This window comes from Pecten maximus, chromosome 13 (genome assembly GCF_902652985.1).
Source record: "Pecten maximus chromosome 13, xPecMax1.1, whole genome shotgun sequence".
Classification (NCBI taxonomy): domain Eukaryota; kingdom Metazoa; phylum Mollusca; class Bivalvia; order Pectinida; family Pectinidae; genus Pecten; species Pecten maximus.
In genome coordinates this window covers 15,143,897-15,165,496 of record NC_047027.1, presented here as the reverse complement: position 1 = coordinate 15,165,496, position 21,600 = coordinate 15,143,897, and the positions used below count along the sequence as shown (strand labels likewise).

Below are 21,600 nucleotides of genomic sequence, written 5' to 3'. Positions count from 1 at the left end.
CAATATCATTGGTCACATGATACAACAATATCATTGGTCACATGATACAGCAATATCATTGGTCACATGATACAGCAATATCATTGGTCACATGATACAACAATATCATTGGTCACATGATACAGCAATATCATTGGTCACATGATACAGCAATATCATTGGTCACATGATACAGCAATACCATTGGTCACATGATATAGCAATATCATTGGTCACATGATACAACAATATCATTGGTCACATGATACAGCAATATCATTGGTCACATGATACAGCAATATCATTGGTCACATGATACAGCAATACCATTGGTCACATGATATAGCAATATCATTGGTCACATGATACAACAATATCATTGGTCACATGATACAGCAATATCATTGGTCACATGATACAGCAATATCATTGGTCACATGATACAGCAATATCATTGGTCACATGATATAGCAATATCATTGGTCACATGATACAACAATATCATTGGTCACATGATACAGCAATATCATTGGTCACATGATACAGCAATACCATTGGTCACATGATACAGCAATATCATTAGTAACAATAGTGGTATCTCTGAATTTTGAAAACAGAAATAATTTTAAGTTACATTATCATATTTAAGTTACATTATCATTTTAAGTTACATTATCATATTTAAGTTACATTATCATATTTTAATCAACAGAATAACAGTAAACCTAACAAATCTTCTCTAATAATATTCAGTGTTCATAGAAAATCAAATGTTTTCAGGGTCAAATCAAGATCAAATAGTTAAATCTAATTTGGAAAAATGTGTAATTCAACATTAATAGGTTGACATTTCTTTTGTGATTCGTTGAAAACTTGTTTCAGAAGATATTGGAAGACAACTGATTTAAAAAAAAGTTCATAAAGGATACATCAGTAAAAGTATACAAGACAGCAAATAAAAATTGGTGATAGGTTATCATAAACACAGTATATCTGTTGTGTCTGGATTCTGTATTTTGATTGGTTATGTGTTGTGACTGGTTATGTGTTGTGACTGGTTATGTGTTGTGATTGGTTATGTGTTGTGACTGGTTATGTGTTGTGACTGGTTATGTGTTGTGACTGGTTATGTGTTGTGATTGGTTATGTGTTGTGATTGGTTATGTGTTGTGATTGGTTATGTGTTGTGATACGTTATGTGTTGTGATTGGTTATGTGTTGTGATTGGTTATGTGTTGTGATACGTTATGTGTTGTGATTGGTTATGTGTTGTGACTGGTTGACTGGTTATGTGTTGTGACTGGTTAACTGGTTATGTGTTGTGATTGGTTATGTGTTGTGATTGGTTATGTGTTGTGACTGGTTATGTGTTGTGATTGGTTATGTGTTGTGATTGGTTATGTGTTGTGACTGGTTATGTGTTGTGACTGGTTATGTGTTGTGATAGGTTATGTGTTGTGATAGGTTATGTGTTGTGACTGGTTATGTGTTGTGACTGGTTATGTGTTGTGATTGGTTATGTGTTGTGATTGGTTATGTGTTGTGATTGGTTATGTGTTGTGACTGGTTATGTGTTGTGATAGGTTATGGGTTGTGACTGGTTATGTGTTGTGACTGGTTATGTGTTGTGATTGGTTATGTGTTGTGACTGGTTATGTGTTGTGACTGGTTATGTGTTGTGATTGGTTATGTGTTGTGATTGGTTATGTGTTGTGATTGGTTATCATTAACAAAGTTTATCTGTTGTGTCTGGATTCTGTGTTGTGATTGGTTAAAATGGCAGCGCTCTGATTGGTCATGCTTGCATATACACGAGTATTTCTAACTTGTCTTTCACCCAATATGCCCATATCTGTACGTTGTTGTGAGTAGACGACCTCCTCTTCCTCATCGCCGAGGTCTGGCATTCGTTGTAAGTCACTCTCAGAAAAACTGTTCCAACTTGTGTCAAGGCTTGGGTTTGAATTATTATGAATAGATGATGTTGATGAATTATTTTGATTGGATGATATAATATCCAATGGGATTTCCTCTTCCTCTTGTAATAGAGCTCGTGTTTCTGACGAATCATGATCTCCAATCCTGTGTCTGTTTGCCAAACGATTTGCATCTTTCTTGAGATTTTTACGCCGTAATTGCTCCTGTTTTTCCTCCTTGTAACAGAGGGCATATTCCATACTCTCGTATATGGCCATGACGAGACAGAACGCACTAACCAACGCCAGGATCTGTAAACAATTATTGATTATGCATAATATATGGGCTGTGGAATTGGATCTAAAACACAAGGAATAATGTATTACTATACATATTAATATACCAATGATTATGAAAATAACAATCTATTTTCTAATCAATTGATGTTAAATGTTTAGATCCGATTTTAGTCATAATCAACAGCATGAATTTAAGATTTGTATTTATCATATTTTAAATTAATATTCATATGACACAAAAAAATTTTCATGATGGACAGTAAAAAATATTATATATTTGAAAAATAAATAAATCTAAGGACCAAGGGAAAACTACAACGTTTACATGTATATGATCTTTGAAAAAGATTTGTACAGTACTTTCTGAGAAATGGCAATGTGACAAACTTTAACCTGTCAAAATTTAAAATGGCCATCTGTCAGCAAATTTGATTCTGAACAGTTTCAAAATTCAATGTGCACAACTAGAGACCAAGGGGAATCAAATACTTAATGAGAAATAGCGGCCACAAGGATTGTTTATGGAAAACCATAGACAGAGAGTGATTTGGACAGACTCCCCCCCCCCCCCCCCCCCCCTCTAAATCTGATAATGATGGTTGGCTAAAAATTGAATGTCCATCGAAAAATGTTTATTCTTTCATATCTTTTTTTTTGTTGCAATTAAACTACTTTTTTTCATTATTTGTAAATTCTATCCTGATGAAAACCTTTAAAACATATTTTAATCAGAAATCCAATGTTGTTCATGACTAAGCTTGTTCCTTCCTTTGTCATTGTTTTTAAATGTAACTTTCCATCATTTTACCTTTAATTGTCTCAAACATTGGTTTTTGCCCTACAGACAAGTATGACAGGAGTAGTAGAAGAACAATGCTGAACAAATCATAAGATTTTTATTACCTTAAGAGTTTTTTCTGACATTGGTGCGTCCGGTCTGGCTTTGACAGGAGGCTCTCCACATGGCAGACTGTAGGTGTCATTTAAATACTCCCCACTCATGGCTTTGTGAACCGCTCTACAAAACAAAACGTATACATTTCACCACTTTCTACAAAAACCAAAGATTCATCTCATGGCTCTTTAAGTTTCTACTTAATAACAAAGGTTAAACAAACTAAATGTGTGAAAATTCTACAACAATACAACATTACACCTTCTGAAACTCTTTAAGGCTGTGTCTGCCCTGTCCACAGTACTAGTGAAGGCAGTTTTCCAGTGAGAGTATTGTGGAATTTTTTCCAATGAGAGCATTGTGGAATGTTTTCCATTCAGAGCATTGTGGAATAATTTCCAGTGAGAGTATTGTGGCATGTTTTCCAGTGAGAGTATTGTGGCATGTTTTCCAGTGAGAGCATTGTGGAATGTTTTCCAGTGAGAGCATTGTGGAATAATTTCCAGTGAGAGTATTGTGGAATGTTTTCCAGTGAGAGCATTGTGGAATGTTTTCCAGTGAAAGCATTGTGGAATAATTTCCAGTAAGAGCATTGTGGGATGTTTTCCAGTGAGAGTATTGTGGGATGTATTCCAGTGAGAGTATTGTGGGATGTTTTCCTGTGAGAGTATTGTGGGATGTTTTCCAGTGAGAGTATTGTGGGATGTTTTCCAGTGAGAGTATTGTGGGATGTTTTCCAGTGAGAGTATTGTGGGATATTTTCCATTGGGAGTATTGTTTGATGTTTTCCAGTGAGAGTATTGTGTGATGTTTTCCAGTGAGAGTATTGTGTGATGTTTTCCTGTGAGAGTATTGTGGGATGTTTTCCAGTGAGAGTATTTTGGGATGTTTTCCAGTGAGAGTATTGTGGGATGTTTTCCAGTGAGAGTATTGTGATGTTTTCCAGTGAGAGTATCGTGGGATGTTTTCCAGTGAGAGCATTGTGGGATGTTTTCCAGTGAGAGTATTGTGGGATGTTTTCCAGTCAGAGTATTGTGGGCTGTTTTCCAGTGAGCGTATTGTGGGATGTTTTCCAGTGAGAGTATTGTGGGCTGTTTTCAAGTGAGAGTATTGTGGGATGTTTTCCAGTGAGAGTATTGTGTGCTGTTTTCCAGTGAGAGCATTGTGGAATGTTTTCCAGTCAGAGCATTGTGGGATGTTTTCAAGTGAGAGTATTGTGGGATGTTTTCCAGTGAGAGCATTGTGGGATGTTTTCCAGTGAGAGCATTGTGGAATGTTTTCCAGTGAGAGCATTGTGGAATAATTTCCAGTGAGAGTATTGTGGAATGTTTTCCAGTGAGAGCATTGTGGAATGTTTTCCAGTGAGAGCATTGAGGAATAATTTCCAGTGAGAGTATTGTGGAATGTTTTCCAGTGAGAGCATTGTGGAATGTTTTCCAGTGAAAGCATTGTGGAATAATTTCCAGTAAGAGCATTGTGGGATGTTTTCCAGTGAGAGTATTGTGGGATGTATTCCAGTGAGAGTATTGTGGATGTTTTCCTGTGAGAGTATTGTGGGATGTTTTCCAGTGAGAGTATTGTGGGATGTTTTCCAGTGAGAGTATTGTGGGATGTTTTCCAGTGAGAGTATTGTGGAATGTTTTCCAGTGAGAGCATTGTGGAATGTTTTCCAGTGAGAGCATTGTGGAATAATTTCCAGTAAGAGCATTGTGGGATGTTTTCCAGTGAGAGTATTGTGGGATGTTTTCCAGTGAGAGTATTGTGGAATGTTTTCCAGTCAGAGTATTATGGGATGTTTTCCAGTGAGAATATTGTGGGATGTTTTCCAGTCAGAGCATTGTGGGATGTTTTCCAGTGAGAGTATTGTGGGATGTTTTCCAGTGAGAAAATTGTGTGATGTTTTCCAGTGAGAATATTGTGTGCTGTTTTCCAGTCAGAGCATTGTGGAATGTTTTCCAGTCAGAGCATTGTGGGATGTTTTCCAGTGAGAGCATTGTGGGATGTTTTCCAGTGAGAGCATTGTTGGATGTTTTCCAGTGAGAGTATTGTGGCATGTTTTCCAGTGAGAGTATTATGGCATGTTTTCCAGTGAGAGTATTGTGATGTTTTCCAGTCAGAGTATTGTGGAATGTTTTCCAGTGAGAGCATTGTGGAATAATTTCCAGTGAGAGTATTGTGGAATGTTTTCCAGTGAGAGCATTGTGGAATGTTTTCCAGTGAGAGGATTGTGGAATAATTTCCAGTAAGAGCATTGTGGAATGTTTTCCAGTGAGAGTATTGTGGGATGTTTTCCTGTGAGAGTATTGTGGGATGTTTTCCAGTGAGAGTATTGTGGGATGTTTTCCAGTGAGAGTATTGTGGGATGTTTTCCAGTGAGAGTATTGTGGGATATTTTCCAGTGGGAGTATTGTTTGATGTTTTCCAGTGAGAGTATTGTGTGATGTTTTCCAGTGAGAGTATTGTGTGATGTTTTCCTGTGAGAGTATTGTGGGATGTTTTCCAGTGAGAGTATTTTGGGATGTTTTCCAGTGAGAGTATTGTGGGATGTTTTCCAGTGAGAGTATTGTGATGTTTTCCAGTGAGAGTATTGTGGGATGTTTTCCAGTGAGAGCATTGTGGAATAATTTCCAGTGAGAGTATTGTGGAATGCTTTCCAGTGAGAGCATTGTGGAATGTTTTCCAGTGAGAGCATTGTGGAATAATTTCCAGTAAGAGCATTGTGGGATGTTTTCCAGTGAGAAAATTGTGTGATGTTTTCCAGTGAGAATATTGTGTGCTGTTTTCCAGTCAGAGCATTGTGGAATGTTTTCCAGTGAGAGCATTGTGGGATGTTTTCCAGTGAGAGCATTGTGGGATGTTTTCCAGTGAGAGCATTGTTGGATGTTTTCCAGTGAGAGTATTGTGGCATGTTTTCCAGTGAGAGTATTATGGGATGTTTTCCAGTGAGAATATTGTGATGTTTTCCAGTCAGAGTATTGTGGAATGTTTTCCAGTGAGAGCATTGTGGAATAATTTCCAGTGAGAGTATTGTGGAATGTTTTCCAGTGAGAGCATTGTGGAATGTTTTCCAGTGAGAGCATTGTGGAATAATTTCCAGTAAGAGCATTGTGGGATGTTTTCCAGTGAGAGTATTGTGGGATGTTTTCCAGTGAGAGTATTGTGGGATGTTTTCCAGTGAGAGTATTGTGGGATATTTTCCAGTGGGAGTATTGTTTGATGTTTTCCAGTGAGAGTATTGTGTGATGTTTTCCAGTGAGAGTATTGTGTGATGTTTTCCTGTGAGAGTATTGTGGGATGTTTTCCAGTGAGAGTATTTTGGGATGTTTTCCAGTGAGAGTATTGTGGGATGTTTTCCAGTGAGAGTATTGTGATGTTTTCCAGTGAGAGTATTGTGGGATGTTTTCCAGTGAGAGAATTGTGGAATGTTTTCCAGTCAGAGTATTATGTGATGTTTTCCAGTGAGAATATTGTGGGATGTTTTCCAGTCAGAGCATTGTGGGATGTTTTCCAGTGAGAGTATTGTGTGCTGTTTTCCAGTGAGAGCATTGTGGAATGTTTTCCAGTCAGAGCATTGTGGGATGTTTTCAAGTGAGAGTATTGTGGGATGTTTTCCAGTCAGAGCATTGTGGGATGTTTTCCAGTGAGAGTATTATGGGATGTTTTCCAGTGAGAGTATTGTGGGATGTTTTCCAGTGAGAAAATTGTGTGATGTTTTCCAGTGAGAATATTGTGTGCTGTTTTCCAGTGAGAGCATTGTGGAATGTTTTCCAGTGAGAGCATTGTGGGATGTTTTCAAGTGAGAGTATTGTGGGATGTTTTCCAGTCAGAGCATTGTGGGATGTTTTCCAGTCAGAGTATTGTGGGCTGTTTTCCAGTGAGAGTATTGTGGGATGTTTTCCAGTGAGAGCATTGTGGGATGTTTTCCAGTGAGAGTATTGTGGGATGTTTTCCAGTGAGAGTATTATGGGATGTTTTCCAGTGAGAGTATTGTGGAATAATTTCCAGTCAGAGTATTGTGGGATGTTTTCCAGTGAGAGCATTGTGGGATGTTTTCCAGTGAGAGCATTGTGGGATGTTTTCCTGTGAGAGTATTGTGGGATGTTTTCCAGTCAGAGCATTGTGGGATGTTTTCCCCATGTGTTCTCCGATAACAGAGTAAGTACAACCATTAGCTGTAACTTGGGGAGACTGCCCAGTGCTATATGTGGAATACAGATTTGAAACCAAGTAAAATTAGAGGACATCGTGGAAATAGGGATGAAACGGCCGATGACACTTGGTATCCACCTGATGATGCTGTCTACAGTGGTCTAACAGCCGATGACACTTGGTATCCACCTGATGATGCTGTCTACAGTGGTCTAACAGCCGATGACAGTTGGTATCCACCTGATGATGCTGTCTACAGTGGTCTAACAGCCGATGACACTTGGTATCCACCTGATGAATGACACTTGGTATCCACCTGATGATGCTGTCTACAGTGGTCTAACAGCCGATGACACTTGGTATCCACCTGATGATGCTGTCTACAGTGGTCTAACGGCCGATGACAGTTGGTATCCACCTGATGATGCTGTCTACAGTGGTCTAACGGCCGATGACACTTGGTATCCACCTGATGATGCTGTCTACAGTGGTCTCCGGAGATCTATGTCGCTATTGTCTGACTGAAGTAGCATTTAGATTCATCAAACCCCAGAGAAATCTTACGTTCATACTTTAATTACTTGATCTGAATGTCTGATCTCATTGCAGAGAATGTGTCATCCCATATGACTGACAATGTAAATGACTCACTTCTTACGTTCCTGGAACTCCTCTTGTGTCATGGGACTACCATATAACTTCAGTTTCCACTCTGTTAGGTATCCTTTGCCATGGTCGCCTGGATCTGTTAAAATGTATTTTCAATAGAAAATTAACCTTTAACTTTCAATTTTGCTACCCATCAGGTAAAGCTTAAGATTTCAGGAAAAGATTTTTTCTTGAGCATTGACCAGCACATCTACACAAACTTTACACAAATGGGCAAACAAATTGATTAATATCATATTATAACCAAACCGCCTCAACAGGGTGGGTAAAATTACACTAGTCATTGTGGGTTTACAATATTAATCCTCAAATAAACCAACTTCACTTGTGTAAAAGTTCAGCATTAAAGTTCTATGAGGGGTTATTTGTGAACCATTATAAGCTAAGATTATATCAAATATAAATATACCAAATATATATATATTATGTTTATTAAATATATAAAATAGATGACACTGCAAAAATTAAGAAGGGGGCTAATTTGTGGATAAATATGGTATTACTAGGCATGGGTTTATTATTGGATAGATATGGTACATAGTTCAGAATACAAAACACTGCAGTACTCCTATTTCCATTTTGTCCCTAGAATACAATTCTTTTTCACTAATGAGGTCAACAATGTGTGACTCTGAACCCTGAACTCAGATACCATAGATCAAGTGTCAGGAATAACAACTTCATGTACAATTTTCAATTCTACCATGTTTGCTATGCAACGACAGTTTTGATTGGTTTAAAACAATGTATTATTTTCCAATAATACACGCTCATGTCAATTATACACGCTCGTGAGTCACGGCTGTTACAATCTTTCCCCTCCGAAATCGTGCATTTGTAAACAAACATGGCGGCGCCAAAACGTTTGAACGTCGGAGACCGTGTATTTTACAACGGAGAAATTTAGCTGATTGTTAATTTCTATCCACCCAGAGCAGACTTTGCTTAACAGTATGTTGTAAGGTCTATTTCCACAGGCAACCTTTGGAGAGCATTTCTACAGGAATTGCTTGCCGACATCCCCGAAAGTTATCGAAATGGCTTGGAATTGACGTCAGCTTTTGAATATTAATTAGCACGCGCGCCTTATCATTTCTTGTGAATTGTAACAGCCATGCAGCGACACATTTCCCGGGGCTTCGTTGCCGTTTTTCTATTAGGACTCAGATATTTTGCAATTTTAATTAATAACTCAGGCCTGCGGCCTTCGTTATTAATTTAATTGCAAAATATCCTTGTCCTCGTTGTATATCCTGCAACAATACACAAATCATCGTTAATTATTTCTTAAGTAACTTGTTAACAAAATAACAGCAACACCAACATGTGTTAGGTTAGGGTTAATTAGATATATTTCTATACTATAGGGGCCATTTTAAGCATTTTTGTGACAAGCAGTGTTTACACTATTGGCACTGTATCATCTTTACAAGTCCTATATAGTTAATGGTGTGAGAGTTGATCTCTCATCGTTTAATTATGAAATATATCTGCATCAGAAAGTTATACCTGTATCTATAACAGTCAGTTTCCAGGTTCCTACCGGCTTTTCTCCCCAGCAACGGACAGTACTGAACGTCCACCCAGAAAATCCCTTGGTGGAACTGAAAAATATTCAGATAAAGGTATGAAATCTCGCTGTCAGATATTTAAAGAAAAATACATTTGATGTCATAACAAAAATGATTTTGTAAATGATTTCCAATATTATCTTTTATTCAGAAAAAGTTAAGACTTTAGAATTAATTATGTGGTATTATAGGTATTTTCATTGTGATATCTAAAAAATGAATAACAGTGATTACCATTAGGGTTGTCATGGCTACTACTGAATTGAGTTCACAAGGACTTCCCATGACAAACCTTTCAGTACATCATTATTCTCAGTTTTTAAAGACTCCCTATAACCCATCAGTAGTACTTACTTATCCAGCCTTCGAGGAGCCCCTATAACAGAATTGGTACTGCTGGGTAGTACTTACTTATCCAGCCTTCGGGGAGCCCCTATAACAGACTTAGTACCGCTGGGTAGTACTTACTTATCCAGCCTTCGGGGAGCCCCTATAACAGACTTAGTACCGCTGGGTAGTACTTACTTATCCAGCCTTCAGGGGGGCCCCTATAACAGACTTGGTACCGCTGGGTAGTACTTACTTATCCACCCTTTGAGGAGCCCCTATAACAGACTTAGTACCGCTGGGTAGTACTTACTTATCCAGCCTTCGGGGAGCCCCTATAACAGACTTGGTACCGCTGGGTAGTACTTACTTATCCAGCCTTCGAGGAGCCCCTATAACAGACTTGGTACCGCTGGGACAAGCTAATTGGATTTCAAGATATCCGCGGTATGGATGTTCGAGAGACAATGTAACCTGCACATGCTCCAAGGTCAAGAGGTCAAATCCTCCAATATCACCTTCAGTCACTAAAATAGAATTCAATAAATTTAACCAAAACAATTTAAGTTTAACAAAGCTTAATAAGCCCTGAGAAATTTTTAAAAATTTGACACAAGTCTCCCTATTTTTGATAGTATGAACCTTCATTTTTCCCATTTACAAATAAATATACCAATTAAAACCAAGATGTCCCTCTCTCCTGTCACCTATATAAGTATATTGTCCCTAAATGATAGCTTGCTAGTAATGTCATTAACGATTGAATCATGACATGACTCAAAACTTCATACTGCTGTTTGAAAAGTTTTCCTTTCAACATTGAAGTTGTCCTTTGACATACTGAATGTATTGATGCGAGGTTAGAATCTTTGAACTATAGAAATCACTAAGAGGACAGGATACTGATGTAAACTGAGCGATTTCTGAAACTGTTTGTTGTTTTTTGTATGAGGGAGGCGAGGTTTTGTATCTTTACCGTTATAGAAGACAATGAGAGGACTTGACATGGACTTGGGGATTTCCTTCCGGATCTTTCCACTTTCATGAGAATAAGCTGTCAACCAGGAAACCATTGTCCAGATCTGAAATATCATTAGAAGTAAAGACAGATCTTATCAGTATGGTTGTTATCATGAAGATCAGCCGAGTTCTTTTTTTTTTCTCTTAATTTCCATGATTAAATAAAACCACAAAAAATACATAATGTCTTATGGTGTAAGTGGTACGTTGGTTATTTCTATGCATCCTCCTTCAAACTTTAGGTAGAACTGCATCAACTACAGATATTCACCAACTGAGTCAAGGCTCCTTATCCCACCTGAGAGGCCTCACTCACCTTGGCTGCGTTGACGAGTCGCCATGCCTTCATTAGCCCAAAGCCATGTTTGTGACTGTGGAAGAGACCTGCTCCATTCCTCTGCCAGTCTGCCAAGTTTACATCCACCTTAAATTGATAAGTATTATTAATATATGGTTCACATTTCCATGATTTCATTTTTTATAAACATAAGTTAAATAAACCTTGTTGATCTTCTGACAACAATGTGTATTTGCATTCATGGAAATCCCCACAAAAATTCCATAGACTCGCTCCATCAGCTGAATGACAGAGACCATATTTAACTCTTTATACATGACATACTGACACACTCAATCAGCTGAGAGACAGAGACCATATTTTACACTATGTACAAGTCACACTGACACACTCAATCAGCTGAGAGACAGAGACCATATTTTACACTATGTACAAGTCACACTGACACACTCAATCAGCTGAGAGACAGAGACCATATTTTACACTATGTACAAGTCACACTGACACACTCAATCAGCTGAGAGACAAAGACCATATTTAACACTATGTACAAGTCACACTGTCACACTCAATCAGCTGAGAGACAGAGACCATATTTTACACTATGTACAAGTCACACTGACACACTCAATCAGCTGAGAGACAGAGACCATATTTAACACTATGTACAAGTCACACTGACACACTCAATCAGCTGAGAGACAGAGACCATATTTTACACTATGTACAAGTCACACTGACACACTCAATCAGCTGAGAGACAGAGACCATATTTTACACTATGTACAAGTCACACTGACCCACTCCATCAGCTGAGTGACAGAGACTGTATTTAACACTATGTACAAGTCACACTGACCCGCTCCATCAGCTGAGTGACAGAGACCATATTTATCTCTTTATACATGACATACTGACACACTCAATCAGCTGAGAGACAGAGACCATATTTAATACTATGTACAAGTCACACTGACACACTCAATCAGCTGAGAGACAGAGACCATATTTAACACTATGTACAAGTCACACTGACACACTCAATCAGCTGAGAGACAAAGACCATGTTTAACACTATGACAAGTCACACTGACCCACTCTATCAGCTGAGTGACAGAGACCATTTAAGCATTGAACGGCTTTCAGTTGGCATTCATAGTCAATATGAATGCCAACTGGACAGAGGCAAATTCAACATGAAGCGCTAGCATGCTTCATGGAATTTGCCTCTGTCCAGTTGGCATTCATATTGACTATGAATGCCAACTGAAAGCCGTTCAATGCTTATATTTACCATCTGCGATTTTGTTATTGTCGTGCGATTTTTTTTTGAAATTTTCAAATTCAAATTTCAGTTGGCAGTTCATAAGCTGGTGAACTCGCAACTGAATTGGTAGGGTTATATAGTGGCAGTGCCATACAATGGTAAATATATAAAAATATGTACAAGTCACACTGACCTGCTCCATCAGCTGAGTGACAGATACCATATTCAACACTATGACAAGTCACACTGACCCGCTCCATCAGCTGAGGGACAGAGACTGTATTTAACACTATGTACAAGTCACACTGACCCGCTCCATCAGCTGAGTGACAGAGACTGTATTTAACACTATGTACAAGCCACACTGACCCGCTCCATCAGCTGAGTGACAGAGACTGTATCTAACACTATGTACAAGCCACACTGACCCGCTCCATCAGCTGAGTGACAGAGACCATATAAAAATATGTACAATCCACACTGACCTATTCCTGATTGACGTCGTGATTAAACTATATCTAAGTATTAAACTATTTCTAAGTATTAAACTATTTCTAAGTATTAAACTATTTCCAATTAACACTGTTGTTCAGTGGTATGATGAGTGATTAGGAAATAAAGCCCAAATAAAAACCACACAATATACCTTTTGGGCAGTCATGGCTATAATGTATTGTATATCCCTCCAGGTGAGGCATGGCCGGACTTGTAACATCAGCGCTATCATCCCCGCAGCCAAAGGGGCAGCTGCACTTGTACCCGTGTGGCGGCTCGTACAGCCGTTACCACCATGCTTTGTCCAATCAGTGGTCACCTTATTTAGAAATAAACCAATGAGAGATAAGGTTAAAAACAACCAAATTAAGAATTCTGTAAACTTTTCCATTTACTTTGTCAAACTGTTTCAATCTCATTTTAAAGATAATGCTTAAGTTTACAAAGAAACAGGTATTAGATATTGACCTTTTCATATGACTTGTATATATAAATACAATTAGTTCAATCACAATTTGCAAAAATCACTAAAATAAGATTACTGCTCAAAACATGTTGGTTTTAACAACAGATTTTAAAACAAAAATTAATTATATTTATATATGTGTGTTTTATCAATTGCAAGGAAAAATGTCTCTCTGGCTGAAATTTCAACTAAGAACTCACTATACTTCTCTGTGAGAAAGAACTACCACTGCTGAAAGTGACAGCCAACATGGACGCACATTCTTCTGCGTAAAACGGCATATGACCCGTCTCATCCACAGCTCCTGTAAATATTGAAACAGTAGTGTTTGGTCACTATAGTTATGCATATAATCGTCAACTCTCCCTGTGTGGGATGGAGACTAGCATTATTTTAGTCCATGAGAAGGAGCAGCTTATACCTGATACACAGACAAAATTCCTTCACCTGAAATTCATGTGATTTTTTTTTTAAACTTTCACATAATTTCATTTCAATTTTTTTCACATGATATTCACATGAAAAAATTCACATGAAAGAATTTTACCAGTGTACCTATGTACTGCTTAAGGGTAGTATTACTTATAATATAATAAAAACGTGAAATTTTATACGATACAAAATTCTTACTGATTAATAGGATTAAAATTAATCAATGATGTCAAATTAGCTATGTCATTAACAGTTTATCTATCAACAATGTACGTACCTATGGTAACAGTGTAGAGGGAATTTGCATAGCCATCATAATTACAGTTGTCCTGAAAGCGACCCCCATTACCACTAGCAACGACATATATATTTCCGTAACCGCCACGCCCATAGTTGATTCCATACCTCATAGCAGCCTGCAACATATATATATATTATACATACAGTACAATTACAAAGCTGATGTTTGTGTCTTGAGATTAACCAACAACACAAAATTTACATGGAATCTCATATTGCAGAAGTGTCAAGTGTTTTGTGTTATTCAAAATGAAAAATGTGGATTCATGATAAACTGTTCCTAGTCAAATTGTTTTCCTGACTATGAGAACTCAGTTTGTAAATGTGGAATGATGTTTTCTGAGGAATTTGATAACCTGGAAGTGCTTGGGTGGGGTGGATTTGAAATGGGCTGAGATGAAGATAAATCTTAGAACAAAAGCTTTAACATAAAATTATCATTTCTAAAAAATGTCAAACACGCTTTGTAGAAAGTTTTAAGTGAACTCCAAAATTCTCTAAAATTTCATTTTTTTCCCTCCAAAAACAACCAAACAACCTCAACATAATAGTATGGAAGCACTCTGTATTCATCACTGAAATATGTTAATATTGAGTTAATAATTTCCGAATGATATTCCATAAATGAAGGCTTTGTTGAGCTGTCCACTATGTGATCTAACAATATATATATATACACCAGAGTTTGGTTCAAGTTGGAATTACACTTTCAGAGAAACGGATCTAAAAGCAAAACTTTTAAGTGTTGACGTCACTACCACAGGTGTAAAGCAACAACACAGTCTTGCTTTCGCGACATTGTTTCAAGCTAGACAAACATGATATAGACAGATCTCACCTGTGCCAGGAGGTGAGGTCCATCAACTGTTTTACCATCGTCGTCAGGGCCCCAACTGCAAACCAAAAATTTCACATACAGATGAAGTTGTATTTACAGGTGTGCTTTGCGCTCAGTTATTTTTGCAATAATGTGGTATAATGGTGAATTAGGTAGTTGAATTTATGGCATGAGAACACTGTGTATATGAAGTTCTTTGGACATTTTTAAGTGGTTCTGAAATTGTTAGGTAACTTACAGTCACTACAAATGCTTTGTTACCCAGAATAACTTGAAGTCTATCCAAGATAATACAGACACAAATAATTATTTCCATACAATATACCCAGGATACGTATGTGTAAAGTTGAAAATTCTGAGATTTTATTTCAATTCTTAAATTTAGAAAACCAGCATCTCCAATTTTATAATTAATTAAATATGAATAAACTATATTTGATTATTTTGACCAGTTAACATTTATCTTTTTAATTTTTCTAATCATGTTCCTCTGATTTTTAAATCTGCATCTAATCTTAAGTTTTTGATAGCAGTGTTACAACTCAGTTTTCTGAAGGCGGACAAAATGAAAGTTAATGTTACAAGAAATGATTACTCTTTACCTGCAGCTATACACATCATTTATCTGCATGTTTTTGTTAAACGCCGAAGCCTCCAGGCTGTCAGTCATCGGTCCGTCAAGGACTCGTAATCCTGACACTTTGGCATCGTAGGCCACACCAACTCCACAGATGGAATTCCTCACGGCCGCAATCTCTCCGGCACATCTTGTTCCATGGTGGTTAGATTCTTCAACACAGAACAACATTTCTGTACACATACAGTACAAACCAACAATTCTGTACATATACAGTACAAACCAACAATTCTGTACACATACAGTACAAACCAACATTTCTGTACACATACAGTACAAAACAACATTTCTGTATACATACAGTACAAACCAACAATTCTGTACACATACAGTACAAACCAACATTTCTGTATACATACAGTACAAACCAACATTTCTGTACACATACAGTACAAACCAACAATTCTGTACACATACAGTACAAACCAACATTTCTGTACACATACAGTACAAATCAACAATTCTGTAGATACAGTACAAACCAACAATTCTGTACACATAGAGTACGAACCAACATTTCTGTATACATACAGTACAAACCAACAATTCTGTATACATACAGTACAAACCAACATTTCTGTATACATACAGTACAAAACAAGAGACACACAGCCAGCCATATCTACCAGAAATAAAGGAGCAGGATAATTGATGATGTTACAAAAGTATCCAGCACAATTTGCGACAATATAAAGAGATTTGATCAGGCAGTAGATGGGCCTCATCAACCCAGTCTGTATACCTCCAGAGACGCCCGAGAAAGGAGGGTCTACCTGATGATGAGACCAATGTGTTCAAGGTATCATTTTACCAATAAGATACATCTGAGTTGACACCTTAGGAGTCAAATATGACGATAATTAACCCTGGTCTATAATATGTTATAATCTCCAGGTCTGTCACTCTAATACAGGATGGTCAGGTGGCACAGTGGTAACACACTTGCCTTTCACCTAGGAGGCCAGGGTTCGATTCCCCAATCGAACGTGAAAAGGTATGGCTATTGGGGTCACCTGCTAAACTATGTGGATTTTCCCCAGGTACTCGGCTTTCCTCCCACAGTCAGACCCCTCATGCTCCCATCTACACCAACAAGCGTAATTAATATAAGTTGATATATCTAGTTTTGCAATCGCAAATTAAATGAAGTTCACATTTTCAATACAGGTTACAGTATTACTGGATTACCTCAATCACTTCCAAGTTTGAATCTTTTGGTCCTGTCTATCAACTCAATAAGGGAAATAATACCTCTGTGATTATTTTATCAGATCAAATATGGCTGCAGATACATCTCACATGGCTCTAGATTAGGAGTTAATAAAAGCAATAAAAAGAAATTATTCATCGTAGTTTGATCTTTCAGCCCATGTTCGGATCTGTCAGAACATCAGATTATACATTCCTCGACACTTGAATAGGGCCGATAGTTTAATGGATGACAACTAAACAAGGGAGACTACTGTATGATATTTAAGTAACTTAATTCTGGCTCCAGATTCAAAGCAATTTCACATCTGTGCCAAACATTTAAACTTAAATTACACACTAAAATTCTTACTTTTGTGAGCACCCATTCAGAATTTTCACATGTACATATATGTATTTCATGTTCTTTAAAATCCTTCAATGACCACTGTACACAGGTTAAAGTGTAAAAGTAGAGCGTATCAGGTCACCTTACTTGCTCAGACTAAAGGAAATTTCACTTGGGATAGTGGTAGGATGTTTGCCTTGAGAACGAGAGGTCGCTGGTTTACGCCACAGGTCAGGCAGGGTATTTTTCATTACTCTTACAAATGTATCTCGTCTTCTAATCATTTAGACAGTTTGATTTACCAGCCTTCCTTTCTAGATATCCACGTTTTAATTTATTTATTTATGATAACCTTCGTGTTGGATGAATTCTATCTAGAATCTTCCTTAATTTAATCATCAACCATACCTAGTCGACTGTTTGGCATCGGATCAGAGTCATCAGAGTTCAAATCCCAACTTCCTGCTGCATTGTAGTTGTCTTGTAGGTCAGGATTGGTCCATTCTAGACCTATCAAAATCAGCGAAGCAAAAAAATAAATTAAAAAGCTTTCTCTAGCTGATAGGGTATTATTTGTTTTACCTGCAGTACAGTAATTCTTAGTGAACACTAAACAGTGTGGAAAAGTAACTAATTAACCTATGTCAAGGTCTTACTGAATTTCTGATGTATTTTGATAACTTTCTTTTCAATTAGAAATATCTATTTCCACATATAATTATTTTTGCACAATGACTGATTTTAAATGATCCCTAAATTAGCTGTTCGTTTGATTGTAGGGTTTATTGCCCTGTGAACAGCCAAGGTCATTTTTAGGTGGAATCTCCTTGTTGTAGCTGGTGGCTAGTTCATTTAACAACATACACCAAGGTCTGTTCCATACCATCGAGAACAAATATGGTTAAGGGTCTTGCCTATAGGACACAACACAGTACAGACCAATTCCGTTTCTCAGCTTCCAGAGAAACAGAAACTGATGCAGGATATGAAATGTCAAACCATTTACCTTGGACCTTCACCTAAGGTCATGTGGCCAGTGCTCTAACCGACTGAGCTTACATGGCCCCTTCCCTTAATGAGCAGCAGAAAATTGATGTTTAATAATATACCAACCATCGTCCACCACCGCCACAGTTACACCCTTTCCAGTGACATTTCTGTTCCAAACACCGGTCACATTGATGTCCATGGCCTGGTAGACATGGTTTACCTACAAGTCACACAAAGGCATTTCTTTCTAATACTGATCATAAATACATATGTAATCATAGTAATGTGTTTTGTAACTCAATTATCTTTGGAAGGTAGAGATGCAGTATTGTGTAATACATTTTATATATATATGTATATGCCAAACAATACTATCACTTACACTACACTGAAGAAAAATGACAATGGTTGCAGTTATAACAAGTTAGTTTATATTTCCTAAATTTAAATAAGTACAAGATGTTAATTTTACCCATCATAATATGTTATTTACTTACCACCTATAACAATCACAGAAGTGATTGTGATTTGACGATATTATTCTTTCAAATGAGCGTACAGGGAAATGGGTAGAAATATAGCACATACTGATTAAAGAAAGACAGAATTTAACCTTTGTGAATGTAACAATTATAGGCTTATTATATATACATGTACAATACAATTATCAAAATAAATGGAACATGGATGACATGTAAATATAATGATGCCTGTTTAATACAATCTGACAAGTGTTAATTGTTGATATGCCAAACAATACTATTGTAAATGATTGTTATATAACTATTATGATTATATTTCTTATTCACCATCAAACTAGTGCAAGATGTTCAACACATTTTAACTCATAACATAATATTAAGTTATCAACTATAACCATACAGAGAGTTTTCAGTTCAGTTCTAAGAATAACGATACAGAAAATTATTCATTTAGAAGTTAATTGCAGTAATACTGGTAGGTCTAATAGTACAGGGTTAAACTATCCAGGTCACAAAGTCCTCACATACATATCTGGCAAATGGGTCAGCTGGTTCCCTAAACAAGATTTTGATTTATAGAGAAATGTTTGAGAATAATAAAAAACACCCTAAGCAATTGAGTATCTATTCTTTGCAAATCAGCATTTATATCAATTTTTTATAATAGAAAACCATCAAAAATCATAAAAGATATATTGTAACTGAATTTTTGGGCAGGTTCCATTTAACAGCCTGCTTTGTGCAAGGTTTAAAAGGCAGTATTTAGTGCTGAGGAAAGCTTGAATTTGTTCTTACAAAGCGACAAATGCTAAACGTAAGACTGAGATGTATGATCAATAAATTACATGACCAGAAATTATGTGTAAATCAAATATAAGTGATCATTACCAGGTGCCATTGTTCCTTGTATTTAGGGTCTTTAAACTTGACTTTCCTCTTCTGTCTGGATACAATTTTTTGACGACTGTACCACACAATGTTTTCATGTCCATCAAATTTCTTTTCTAGATCAGCTTGAGCCTTCTTTATCAACTCATCATTCAGGATATTTTTGTGGTGGTTGTGAAGATCAACAAATTTCCATGATTCAACAGATTTATCAGAACCATCAGGAAAATAAAAACCAAACAAGAAAATATTTGGTATCTCTCCAACTCTACCAAGGCTATGTACATCTAAGTCACTTGCAACTGAATGAGCTATATGTTTTAAATCTTCTTCCTGTTGCAAAATCTTATCTTCTTCAAAGTCTGGTAATCCATATTTGTTGAAAGAAGGATCGCCAATTTTCACAGCCCATATCAAGGTATCTTCAAAGTTCTCTATGTGGATAGGAAATGGTATTTGTTTAGATTCCAGAGAATGTGAAATGTCAATAATGAATGCAACAACTAGAATCCATCTTAGAATAAACGGCCTGTTCCTTCCATGTCGGGAAAACTGTATGTGCATATCTGCATTTTCTGAAAAAATAAAAGATGATATAATGGTTTCAACAAACTGTTGCATGTTCTCATAATTTGTTGATATTGTCGAAGATAGTATTGTGTATATATATATATATGTGCAGCCAGCCGGGATCGAACCCGCGACCCTCGGCTTACTGATCCGCCGCTCTACCGACTGAGCTAAAGGGAAATTCCCCCTAGCCGGAAGCTAGAAGGCGACCATACAACTATGTACAACTATGTACAGTATCTACAATTAAAACCCGGCCTGCTACACTACTCCCTCCTTCAAACGTGTTCGCCCCGAACACACCAACCCAGGTTCTGTCTCCAAGGAAGCCTCTTGCTTTCACTTGGAGTGGTCTGCGGCACCAATGTAAAAGTTCAAGGATTAGTAGTGTGCAGCCAGCCGGGATCGAAACCGCGACCCTCGGCTTACTGGTCCGCCGCTCTACCGACTGAGCTAAAGGGAAATTCCCCCTAGCCGGAAGCTAGAAGGCGACCATACAACTATGTACAGTATCTAAAATTAAAACCCAGCCTGCTACAACAGTATCATACTCACAGACATTGATATAAGGAGATTACATACATGTGTGTCTGGTGATAACAAATAAGAGCTGAACATATTAAATTAGCTATCCAGTAGGATCACGACAGACGCCCCCGGCACAACTACAACTACTCCAACAATGTTAGAGGTTTTACACAGCGAGATACTTTTGAAAGGCGCCATAAGAGGTCGCAGTCGGCAAAATCATATCCGATAGAAATAGAGCCGACCAGCGGCCTCTTATATGTTATAGGAGTAAGTTACAACTTGCGCAAATCCAGGTGTGGACCAATCACTCAATGTCTTTGGAGCCCATGTAATGTATAGATTGGTTTTCTTATTCTGTGAGAGGAAACTGGGGTCGAAATTTGCCCTTAAATTTGTGAAGGGGTCATAAAAATGAAAATATAAAAAATCTGTAGAAATATGTTCAACAATGTTACTTGTAAGGAACTTCGGTCTTAACCTGCTTCACTATTTCAAGCGGACTCGACTTCTGGGAGAATCATACCACACGGAAATACTGCAATCTAGTTGTTATCGATCCAATAAACAGTGTCGTAATAGAGATGAGGAGTGATCACATATCCGGACAAATGACAGCGAGAAATGCCCTAATTCCAGGAAATTCGTCTGCTGCTGACTATGTGATTGTTAAAATATTTTTAAAGTATCGATCGTCTTTCAAGAATAATTCTTAACAAAGTACGGTCTCTGTTATGTTACTGTGATAAACCCCAAGATTTCGTGTATCTATTTCCAGCCATTACATAAAAGAAACAAATAAATCGACGTGTCTACCTTACGTCGCAGCTGTTGTACATTGACTGCAGTTTACTTTCTGTTCAAGGCGGAAGTAAAGACCGGTAGCGCCGCCTCCGAGATTATCGATGGTAGCGGTTACGCACAGACGCTTGAATTCCTTTTCAATGCCCACGAGTTAAACACAAAAATGAATGAGAGCAATTTAAAATTATTTTGTATTTGAATGTTTATTAATACAATTTTACCTTAATTATTGCAAGTGTTAA

The 21,600-nt window shown here is 37.3% G+C and overlaps 1 protein-coding gene across 2 annotated transcripts; it reads right to left on the bottom strand.

The window, feature by feature from the left end:
* Positions 1-730: 730 nt before the first annotated feature.
* On the bottom strand, positions 731-21,413 carry LOC117341417 (proprotein convertase subtilisin/kexin type 7-like). Of its 2 annotated transcripts, none has more exons than XM_033903266.1 (16): positions 21,371-21,413; positions 19,457-20,031; positions 18,210-18,306; positions 17,505-17,606; positions 15,525-15,711; positions 14,923-14,977; positions 14,062-14,200; positions 13,553-13,656; positions 13,038-13,205; positions 11,143-11,250; positions 10,783-10,888; positions 10,177-10,333; positions 9,418-9,512; positions 7,891-7,984; positions 3,099-3,213; positions 731-2,207 (listed from the first exon to the last, which is right to left on the bottom strand). In XM_033903266.1, the coding sequence occupies exons 2-16, from the start codon at positions 20,018-20,020 to the stop codon at positions 1,716-1,718; spliced, it is 2,583 nt and encodes an 860-aa protein (XP_033759157.1). In that variant the 5' UTR covers positions 20,021-20,031; positions 21,371-21,413; the 3' UTR covers positions 731-1,715. The 2 variants fall into 2 exon arrangements, with proteins under 2 accessions (XP_033759157.1, XP_033759158.1); XM_033903267.1 differs by lacking the exon at positions 21,371-21,413 and adding an exon at positions 21,013-21,217.
* Positions 21,414-21,600: the final 187 nt, after the last annotated feature.

What these genes read in the sequence shown, in the direction of transcription:
- LOC117341417 (XM_033903266.1), bottom strand. Translation starts at nt 20,020, where the DNA reads ATGCACATACAGTTTTCCCGACATGGAAGGAACAGGCCGTTTATTCTA. An exon ending in CCTCTACACTGTTACCATAG is followed by an intron (nt 13,657 to 14,061) that starts GTACGTACATTG and finishes CAATATTTACAG; the next exon opens with GAGCTGTGGATGAGACGGGT. An exon ending in ACTGACTGTTATAGATACAG is followed by an intron (nt 7,985 to 9,417) that starts GTATAACTTTCT and finishes ACATTTTAACAG; the next exon opens with ATCCAGGCGACCATGGCAAA.